The 11,665-nt window shown below is 40.6% G+C and overlaps 1 protein-coding gene across 2 annotated transcripts in view; it reads left to right on the top strand.

Annotated features, from left to right (window-relative positions):
• The window catches only part of TMEM165 (transmembrane protein 165), a 40,670-nt gene that overhangs the window by 8,731 nt on the left and 20,274 nt on the right, over nucleotides 1–11,665 (top strand). For both annotated transcript variants that reach the window (XM_017540250.2, XM_037742598.1), the window contains one exon: nucleotides 8,617–8,842. In XM_017540250.2, the coding sequence (XP_017395739.1) occupies nucleotides 8,617–8,842 (226 nt within the window). The remainder of the gene's footprint in view (nucleotides 1–8,616; nucleotides 8,843–11,665) is intronic.

Raw genomic sequence — 11,665 nt, 5'->3', positions numbered from 1 at the left:
GAGTTTTTTGTTAAGCAAGTTTTTTAAAAAAATTATAAGTTGTTAATCCTCTCAAGATGTAAATATGGTGTGTTTCAGACATTATTAAAATACTGAAATAGTGGTATTTGTACCAAAATACTAGTATCTCATTACTTACCATGGTATAGCACTGTATAACTGAATAGTGAAATATCAAAATTAGAATTGCACACTGCATCTAATCCTGTATGCATCTAAGTATATGCCTTTGTGCCCATACCTTCTGCCTTTTTCATGTTTTGGACAAAATTCATCCTTTGCGAACCTCCTCTCTGCGTCCATCTTCCTGTTCTCTTCTAACCTCCTCCCTCAGTGCCTTTATTCTCTCCCTTCCCATTGTTTCCTTTATATCTGCTTACACATGTTCATATGTTTCTCCTATTTTAGGAAAGAAAAAAAAAGTCATTCATTCTTATTTGTCTCTTAGTTTCATTTTTTTTTTTTTTCAGGCTGGAGTGCAGTGGCACAATCTTGGCTCACTGCAACCTCAACCTCCTGAGTAGCTAGGACTACAGGTGTGTGCCACCATGCCCAGCTGATTTTTTTGGTTTTGTATTTTTAGTAGAGATGGGGTTTCATCATGTTTGCCAGGCAGCTCTTGAATTCCTGACCTCAGGTGATCTGCCCACCTCGGTCTCCCAAAGTGCTGGGATTACAGGCATGAGCCACCGTGCCCAGCCATGTTAGTTTCTTCAGTTTTGTATATGAAACTTCTAACTAGGGGATTTGCTGCTTTTTCAGTTTGCTTTAGTATATTGTTGTCTGGCTTCAGTCCCTGCCTTTTTCTTGAAATTCTTTTTTTTTTTAATTTTAAAGACAGGGTCTTGCTGTGTTGCCCAGACTGGAGTAAGTGGCACATTCAGCTCACTGCAACCTCAAACTCGTGGGCTCAAGTGATCCTCCCACCTCAGCCTCCCAAGTAGCTGGGACTACAGGTGCATGCCACCACACCTGGCTAATTTTATTTATTTTAATTTTTTTGTAGAGTTGAGGTCTCAGTATGTTACCCATGTTGCCTTGAACTCTTGGCCTCAAGCAATTCTCCTGCCTTGGCCTCCCAAAGTGCTGGGATTATAGGAATGAGCAACCACAAATTCCGTTTTTGAAGGATACCTGTAACTTAGCAAATTGCTCAATCTAAGGATCGTTTTCGTTCTCATTTGACACTGTTAATTTCCTGCTTTTTAAGAATCCATCTCAGCTGTATGAACTTGGCAAAATAATGAAGCCCATTTGGCCCCAGTTTCTTGTGTTGAAACTTAAAACAGCTCTTAAGTTTTTTTGAGTATCAAATGCAACAATATGTCTGAAAATATCTGGCATCTAGTTAGTAGCTCACCCTAACCTGACCGTCTGTGATGCTTTACTTGCTTCCTGGCTCTCGAAATCTAAGAATTTGTTTCCTTTTTCTTTTTCTTTTTTTTCCTCCCTTCATCTTCTTTAAATAAAGACATTCTCTAAGGCATACTATTTGAACTTGATCTCTTTGCTTTATCTGTTGGAAATCTCATCTACCTGCAAAGCTCTGGCTGATAACTTTGGGCTGTCAGCAACTGACATTAAATACAGTAAGTCCTTACTTAATGTCATTAACAGGTTCTTGGAAACTGTAACTTAAAGTGAAATGACATCAAATAATGTCATTTTAATTCAGTGTTGTTTCATTATAACATTGATGAGAAAAGAAAGTTGATTTTCTTTTACATCTTGAAGTTGCAGTTTCCAGGAGCCTATTGAGGACATTGAGGCTGTCAGCCTTGAGGCTGTCCTAGGCTAAACTCTGGTGATCTATTTCTGATAACCTCTTCCAAACCTTCATTTGAAATGCATTTTATCACCTCAACTGGATATGTATCTGAAACCAAATCCCTTGTTTTTATTCCTCTTCCCACATACCTTTTAAGAGTATTAAATACTAGCATTTTAAGAGGACGAAGGGCCGGGCGCGGTGGCTCAAGCCTGTAATCCCAGCACTTTGGGAGGCCGAGGCGGGTGGATCACGAGGTCAAGAGATTGAGACCATCCTGGTCAACATGGTGAAACCCCGTCTCTACTAAAAATACAAAAAATTAGCTGGGCATGGTGGCACGTGCCTGTAATCCCAGCTACTCAGGAGGCTGAGGCAGGAGAATTGCCTGAACCCAGGAGGCGGAGGTTGCGGTGAGCCGAGATCGCGCCATTGCACTCCAGCCTGGGTAACAAGAGCGAAACTCTGTCTCAAAAAATAAATTAAAATAAATAAATAAATAAATAAAAATTAAGAGGACTAATATTTCTGCCAGTCAACCAGTCAGGAAACCTCACCACCACCCTTGATTCCCACCCTGCACCAGCGTACCTTTTTAAAGGTCGAGTGATTTTTCTTTCCATCATGTGCAGAATTTTTTCCTTATTTGTCCTTAACACAGATTTCATGCAGCTGACCTCCTGATTGATCCAGTGGCTGATACTCTCCACTCTCTGACCTGATAATTGGTTATAGTTCCTTGATCATGTTTATGTCTTAACACAAAAATATGTAAGGACTTCCCTCTTGTCTTTGAGCTTGTCTGCAAACATAAAGGATTTCAGGCCCAGTTTATCTTTCTCATCTTGCCCCAATCATTCTTCTGATGGTTTATTCCCTGTTCTCAGAACATGCCTGTATTCTTTCACATTGTCAGTACAGAAAAGAGGTATATGCAGAAAAGAAGTGATGCATTTTTAGGTTAGCCACTCCATGAGTGACTAGTACTGAATTGTACTGAAACTTCCAAGGAGCCTTATGCAATGAATCTTAGAACCAGCTTCCATATTGGTGAGAGGTTGCTCCATAGGTATTAACTCCCCACGCTTCCAGGTAGTGAATGAGTAAGTACAGAGCAGTGCTTTGTGGTTGGACCTGCCCGAAGCCAGTCATAGCCTGCAAGAAATTGATCCTCCGTAGCTGGCATAAGATTGGGTTAAGAGATTTTTGAAATTGTGCATAGCATGTGTCTATAATGGTGTGCAAGTTAAAAATTCCAGAAGATACAGAAGAATTTAGAGTGAGAAGTTATGTCTCTTTTCCTTTTATTCTATTCTAGAGAAAGTTTGCCAACCCCTGTTCTAGTCATTCTGGTTCCTTCTCTGGAAACATCATCATTAACTTGTTTCTTGAAACTTGGTGTGTATTTATGATGCTTACACACACCACATACACACATACTTAGTATATATTTTTTCTTAACTTCAAAATATCTTAATGATTTTCCATATTAGCATATAGAACATTCTTATTCTTTTAGCTCCATAGTATTCCATTATATGGATCTACCATTTATTTAACCAGTTTTCTGTCAATGGATATTTAGTTGTTTTTTTCTTTTTCTTTGTTTTGTGGCAGGGTCTCACTCTGTTGCCCAGGCTGGAGTGCAATGATGTGATCTCTGTTCACTGCAACTTCCACCTCCTGGGCTCAAGCGATCCTCTCACGTCACAGCCTCCCAAATAGCTGGGATCTATAGGTGTGTGCCACCACACCCAGCTAATTTTGTATTTTTTGTAGAGACAGGGTCTCACTTTGTTGCTCAGACTGGTTTTGAATTCCTGGGGTCAAGGGCTTCACCCATAAGTGCTGGGATTACAGGCATGAGCCACTGAGCCTGCTGACACTTAGTTATTTTGCTTCTTTAACATATTTGTAATCCAAAAAGGTCAATTCCTTGAGTGTTCCTATCTTGAACTTTTTTCTGTAATAGGCCTCTCATACTCATTGCCAACAGTTTGCAGTCAGTTTTATTGTAGTGGGGCAGGATCATTAGGAGCTGGAGTTGCTGGGAGTGGGCCTTGCTCAAGAGGTTCTACTTGAGTTGGACCTTGAGGAATCTGGATGAAGAGAGGGATAATGAAAAGGAGGTAGGTAGGGAAATAGGACTGTTTGGCCGAAGGCTTGTGGTTAGCAAAAGCCTGGCATGCCCTCGAGCTGCACTGCCCAGTACTGGAGCCGTGAGTACCTGTGGATGTGAGCATTTGATATGTGGCTAGTCCAGAGTTGAGGTGTACAGTGCGTAAATACCAGGGTCTGAAGACTTAGTATGAAGAAAAGAATGTTAAAATTGCCTCAGTAATTTAGAAAATATTGCTTATAATTTAAATAGTAGCATTTTTGATATATTGGGTTGGGTAAAATGTTATTAAAAGTTTTACCTAGTTTACTTTTAAATATATGGCAACAGAAAATGTAAAATTGTATTATGTGGCCCACCTTTGTGGCTGCATGATTTTTTGTTAGAATCTGGCTCTGGCTCATCCTTCAGGATAGAGTAGCAGGTGCATTTGGGGAACCTGGTGTGTGCTTCAGTGAGAAGTGTTGGACAGTTACCAGAACCAAGTATTTGGTATGCAAAGACCATTGCATTTCTTAAAACAGTGAAGTAACATTTTGTGGTACTACAAAAACTAACTTTAATTGTGCACTTACTGTGTACTAAGCACTGTCCTAAAGGGCTTTATTCATTTAATTCATTTAATCCTCACAGCAACCCTTTGCAATGTAGGTAGCCCTTATGTTACAGATGAAGTAAGTCACAGGGAAATATACTTAACTGGCCCAACGTCACGCCGTAACTCATAATGCCTCGGCTGCGAACCCAGGCAGTCGGATTACAGAGCTTATACATTTAACTACTGCACCGCGTCCCTGTGAAGGTGAATTATGAAAAGGAGATGATCCTTTCACGTAGCTGTGAATGGTAATGAATCACTTTCTAATTCTGTTAATTTTTTTTTTTTTTTACTTTTTGCTTGAAAACTTTATTAAAATAAGGATTAAACCTGAAAAAAAGAGCGATGAGAATGCTAGCCCTTTGCATAAAATGAGCAAGATAAAGGAAACAGGGAGAGAAAGAGAGGAAAGAAAGGAAGGGAGGAAGGGAGGGAGGGAGGGGAGGGGAATATTTTAATTGAAAGAAATCTTCTATCTTCATGGTACCCTGATACTTTTAAGTTCTTATCACCATGGTTGGTTGTGTGATTTTGGCCACCCAGGAATGGCTTCGTGTGTAACAAGCTTTAAGTTTTATTTTTTTGTGTGTGATTTGTGTATAGGAAGATTTTAAGAATATGTAGTTTTCAAAAAAATTTGTTCTGTTTTACAGTCATACATCACTTAATGATGGGGATGTATTCCGAGAAATGCATTGTCAGGCAATTTCATTGTTGTGCAGACGTCCTAGAGTGTACTCACTCACACAAACCTAGATGTGTAACCTGCTATACATGTAGGCTAAATGGCATAGCTATGGCTCCTGGACTACAAACCTCTACAGTGTGTTACTATATTGAATACTGTAGGCATTTGTAACATAATATATATAAAAATACCAATTCATAGAAAAGGTACAGTAAAAAATATGGTACTATAATCTTATGGGACTTCTGCTGTATTTTCGGCCCATCTTGATCAAAATGTCATGTGGTGCATGTCTGTACTCTTTTTTGTTGTTGTTCTTTTTTTTTTTTTTTTTTTTTTTTTTAAATTTTATTTCTTTTTATCCCTACATTTCATAGAGGAACAGATTAAATAATGTGGCTGAGGTTTCATGGCTGGGAATTATAAAGCCATGAGGCTGGCCAGGCACAGTGGCTCACACTTGTAATCCCTGTACTTTGAGAGGTCGAGGTGGGTGGATCATGAGGTCAGGAGATCGAGACCATCCTGGCCAACATGGTGAAACCCTGTCTCTACTAAAAATACAAACATTGGCTGGGCGTGGTGGCGCGCGACTGTAGTCCCAGCTACTCAGGAGGCTGAGGCTGGAGAATTGCTTGAACCCGGGAGGTGGAGTTTGCAGTGAGCTGAGATGGCCTAGCAACAGAGTGAGACTGTGTCTCAAAAAAAAAAAAAGAAGTCTTTTTAGCTTTGATCACTATTGTGTTTGATTTAAAAAGTAAACATTTTGTGTTTGAGCTTAGAGCTAAGTGATCATAAATGGTGTATGTTTATTCCTAAAAGTTTTCTGGAATTTCAGATCCTGAAAATTTACAATAACCTTTAAAAAGTATATTCAGGAGGAAAATGTGCTAGAGAGAGCCAAGTTGAAATTTGAAATACCTTTTTTTTTTTTTTTTTTGGGATTCTTATGGAAGAGAAAGGAAGTTGTTTTGACAGGGGATCTTGCTTCGTCACCAAGCTGGAGTGCAGTGGTGCCATCATAGCTCACTGCAGGAAGCTCATTTTTAAAGGAGCATCAACATAGATGGAACCAAAATAGTGGTGGAAAGAAAGCTAGAAGCCCTTAAAAGGATACTTGATTAATTAATTAAACTTAATTCATTAAGAGCTAGCTGTCAAGGCAGCAAATACTTTCCATTGTGTTAAATTTCTCCAGTATTTAGCTCAGAGGTCTAGTCTTAATGGTAATGCTTAAATTTTTCTGATCTTTACTGTGGAATTTTGGAATCAGGTTTATGTTACATGTTAAGGAATGACATGCACACAGTAAGAATTTATGATTTTATTCTTCTGACTAGGACCTTTGTAATCTGTTTTTACCCTGTCTAAAATGACTGTTCTTGGGTTTCTTTTTCTGTATCTCTTAGGTTTCTAGAAATTCATAAGCTTTAAAAATGAAAAATAAGCTCTTAGGATTGGAAGAGACCTTTGGAAGTGATTTATCTAGTGTGGGGCTTCTCAGTCTGGGAACTGTTGACGATCTGAATACATAATTCTTGGTTGTGGAAGGGCTGTCCTGTGCATTTTAGGATGTTTAGCAGTGTATCTGGACTCTACCCACTAGATGTCGGTAGTTCTCATTTCGTTTTGACAACCAAAAATGTCTCCAAACATTGTCAGATGTCCCCTGGGAGACAAAATTGCCCTGGTTGAGAACTGTTTGTCTAGCCCATTTCCTGGGAATGGTGGTTCCCTTCCTGGAATTCAGACGTTGAGAAGAGCAGGGTATTTACCAGCTCCTCCAGCAGTCCATTCCAACTTCAGGTTTCTCTTTGGAGATAGGAATCTCTTCTCTCTGTTAAGCTAAAACCTGCCACCTGTAACTTTTTAGTTCTGCCTGTTAGTACCATATAGATTGGATAGATTCACATGTAAACTTTTCCAATTATTGGAATATGATACCCTGTTCTTCCTGGTCCCTCATGGGATTGTTTTAGAGCTAAGTCAGCAAACTTTTTAGAGTTGTCAGATAGTAAATATTTCATGCCACGTATTTGCAGGCTACCAATCTCTGATGTATAATCTTCCATTGCTTCCCTTCTTCCTCGTGTCTCCCAGCAGCCTTCCCTTCCTTCCTCTTTCTTCTTTCTTATAACCTCTTAAAAATGTAAAAAACATTTTTTTGGCTCTTATACATGCTGGGTTTTGGCTTCAGTAACTTGCCATCTCTGGTTTTAGTCTTTTTTTGACATCTCTGCTGATCTTCAGAGGGTAGTGCGGTGCTTTAGAACTGTATGTAGAACTTTCTGGAAGGTCTGAGCAATGTAGAATAATGTTAGACTTGTCACTACCTGCTTAAAGCAAAGAGCTTACTGGTTTTTTGGAGCTTTGTTACATTTTCAATGTAATGCTAGCTAAGACACTGGTTTGTCTTTTTCATTAGGCCACTTTACCTTCTAAGATATTTTTAGACTTCAGCATAGGACCATCCATGTAAACAGCTGTATTAAACTTGTCCTAGTTAGAACCAACTCTGTATGTCCTGTTGAGGTTTGTGGGTCTTACTCTGTCCTTTAAAGTGTTAATGAAATTTTTCTTAGTTTCTTGTCATTCAAATGTTCGATGAACATACCTGGGTCTTTCACGCAAGTTACTAATAAAAATTTGAATGAGACATAGCTAAGAACTAAATCTCAAATCACAAATTCCTAACAAGGTAATTTTGGCCAGGTGTGGTGGCTCACACCTGTAATCCCAGCACTGTGGGAGACTGAGGCAAGTGGATCACTTGAGGCCAGGAGTTTGAGACCAGCCTGGCCAACATGGTGAGAAACCCCATCTCTACTAAAAATATAAAAATTGGCTGGGCGTGGTGGTGCATGCCTGTAATTCTAGCTACTCGGGAGGCTCAGGCAGGAGAATCGCTTGAACCTGGGAGGTGGAGGTTGCAGTGAGCCAAGATTGCACCTCTGCACTCCAGCCTGAGTGACAGAGTGGGACTCTGTCTCAAAAAAACAAGTGCTTGGGTGTACTCTGTTCTTAAAATTGTTTTGGAGAATTGTATATAAAACTGTATTATACATGTTCAGTATTCTCAATCTACAATCTACAGTGCTTCAAAATCTGAAACTTTTTGAGCACTGACATGATGCTCAAATGAAATGTTTATTGGAGCATTTTGGATTTCTGGATTAGGGATGCCCAACTATGATATAAATATTACAGAATATAAAAAATCCAAAATTGCAAATACTTCTGGTCCCAGGCATTTCAAATAATGGATACTCAAATTGTAGCAAACATTGTCAGAGGTTACTGTCATTACCAGTGGCTTTCAGAGTGATTAGACAGTGAATAAGTGTAATGAATATGACAAGAAAATTTTCAAAAAAAAAATCTTACGTGCAAAATAATTTTAAATAATGATTTTAAGAAGTAACTGATTTTTTTTTTCTTTCCAGAAACCATTTACACCAGCAGCTCCAGTTCATACCAATAAGGAAGATCCTGCTGCTCAAACTAATTTGGGATTTATACATGCATTTGTCGCTGCCATATCAGTTATCATTGTTTCTGAATTGGGTGATAAGACATTTTTTATAGCAGCCATCATGGCAATGCGCTATAACCGCCTGACCGTTCTGGCTGGTGCGATGCTTGCCTTGGGACTAATGACGTGCTTGTCAGGTGAGTGTGCTTTTCCCCCTCGTGAGTTTGCTGAATTAAAGAAGCATGGTATGTGGCATGGAGTCATTGACCTAGCTATACGGGAATTTGACTTACACCGTATTTGTGATCTTCAAACCTTTCCTTGTCTTTAAAGTAATTTTATACCCGCTCTCTCATAGAAGTCTAAAATTTTTCATCTTGAATTTAAGGTATTGCAAAGATCTAATTTCTCTTATATTGTGTAAAGTAAGACTGTTAGGGCCAGGTGCAGTGGCTCACGCCTGTAATCCCAGCACTTTGGGAGGCTGAGACGGGCGGATCACAAGATCAGGAGTTTGAGACCAGCCTGACCAACATGGTAGAACCCTGCATCTACTGAAAATACAAAAATTAGCCAGACAAGGTAGTTCACGCCTGTAATCCCAGCAACTGAGGAGGCTGAGGCAGAATTGCTTGAACCCGGGAGGTGGAGGTTGTGGTGAGCTGAGATCGCGCCACTGCAGCACTCCAGCCTGGGCAACAGAGCAAGGCTCTGTCTCAAAAAAACAAAAAAACACAAAACTGTTAGGGTGGTTTAAAAATACACCCAGTGACTCTAAATACCATTAGCACAATTTGATACGCATTATCACCATCATTCCTTTAAAACAAATGTAAATATACTTTAACAGTTAGAAATTTACATTTTTTCCTCCTATAATTTATATTTTCATTTACTTTTCTTACTGAATTTTACCCTAACGATTATAAATTTTTGCTTCAAAATTTATTATAAAGCTGGTCCAAGTGCAATGGTGTTTGCAACTAATTGATCACAAACCAGTTACAGATTTCTTTCTTCCTTGTCCACTCCCACTGCTTCACTTGATGAGCCTAAAAAATATCTATATAGGTAGATTACCCCATCATGTCTACCTGCAATAAAAATATACATTTAATATAATTGAATTTTAAAAGATATTGGAAATTTCTTCTAGTAAGTCTGAGTGTTAACTCTATGAATTGAGTTATTATAAATTTATTACAAATTTAAATATATTACAAATTTAAATAAAAATTTTTTAAAAAATGGAACTAGAGCACTTAATGAGATGATAGGGCTATTTTTTATTCATTTATGTATTTATTTTTTTAGAGACAAGGTCTTGCTCTGTCACTCACGCTAGAGTGTAGTGGCATGATCACAGCTCACTGCGACCTAGAACTCCTGGGCTCAAGTGATCCTTCCACCTCAGCCTCCTGAGTAGCAGGGACCATATGCTCATGCCACCATACCCAACTAAATTTTTTGGTTTTTTGTAGTGGCAGGGTCTAACTGTGTTGCCCAGCTGATCTTGAACTCCTGGGCTCAGGCTATTCTTCCACCTCACCCTTCTGATGTACTGATATTATAGGTATGTGTGCCTGGCCCATCCTTTCACCTCATATTTTTTAAATTTTATTTTTTATTTATTTATTTTGAGACAGAGTCTCACTCTGTCACCCAGGCTGGGGTGCAGTGGTGTGATCTCAGCTCACTGCAACCTCCACTTCCCTAGCTCAGGCAATTTTCCCGCCTCAGCCTCCCAAGTAGCTGGAACTACAGGCATGCGTCGTCACGCCAGGCTACTTTTTGTATGTTTTGGTAGAGATCGAGTTTCACCATGTTGGCCAGCCTGGTCTCCAACTCCTGACCTCAAGTGATCCTCCCGACTCAGCCTCCGAAAGTGCTGGGATTACAGGCGTAAGCTACCGTCCCTGGCCCATTATTTTACAATTTTTAAACATTTTATAGAAATAATTTTAAATTTACAACACAGCAAAAATAAAATAGTACAAAGAACAACATTCACCTGTTGTTAACATTTTATCTCATTTGATTTAGCATGTGTTCTATCTAAATTATAAATATGTATACATATTGTTTAAATACCTTTCTATAATACGTACATATGTGCATAATTTATAAGCTATATAGTCTAACCAGCGCCAGCACCGCCACCAACCGCCACCGCGCTCCGCAGACGCGCCAGGCCCCGCCCCAGCCCCGCCAGGCCCCGCCCCAGCCCCGCCGCTCTCACACCGCCCCCTCCGCCCGGGCTTCCCACCACCCTCTGCCTGCCCACTTGCCAGCTCCCAGCCGCGCTCTCCCCGCCCCTCACAGCAGCCTGCAGCCGCGCTTACTGCGGCGCCCCGGGACCCGGGACCCGTTAGTAACTAGCCCGCGGGCCCACTGCGACACCTGCCTGGCATGAGCCTGTCCACACCCCTGCCGACACTTGACCCAGCCCAGTCCCAACGCCCAGTACGGCTGCCCAGGGAGCCCCTAGAGGCAGCTACAGGGGGAGGAGGGAGAGGAGAACCAAACCGGCGGCCGGGGAGGCCCGGTTTTGAAGCCACTTCTCTGCGGGAGTTAGGTCTCACCCAGTGCAATTTCTTTCTCTATGTACTTTGCGAATAAGTTTCAGAGCATCGCTTAACAGCCTATGGGTGAATTTGGCTTTCATTCATGAATGAGAGACCCAATCTGAAAGCCAGCAACTACAAAGACAACAGGTGGATAAATCCATAAAGATGGGAAGAAACCAGCACAAAAAGGATGAAAACACACGAAACCAGATCCTCTCCTCCTAAAAGGGATCACAACGCCTCACCAGCAAGGGAATAAGGTTGGATGGAGAACGAGTGTGATGAAATGACAGAATCAGACTTCAGAAGGTGGGTAGCAAGAAAATTCTGTGAAAGCCGGGCGCGGTGGCTCAAGCCTGTAATCCCAGCACTGTGGGAGGCCGAGGCGGGTGGATCACGAGGTCAAGAGATCGAGACCAACCTGGTCAACATGGTGAAACCCCGTCTCTACTA

The sequence above is a fragment of the Cebus imitator genome, unplaced genomic scaffold, assembly GCF_001604975.1.
Source record: "Cebus imitator isolate Cc_AM_T3 unplaced genomic scaffold, Cebus_imitator-1.0 Scaffold124, whole genome shotgun sequence".
Classification (NCBI taxonomy): domain Eukaryota; kingdom Metazoa; phylum Chordata; class Mammalia; order Primates; family Cebidae; genus Cebus; species Cebus imitator.
This window is presented reverse-complemented; position numbering and strand designations above follow the sequence as displayed.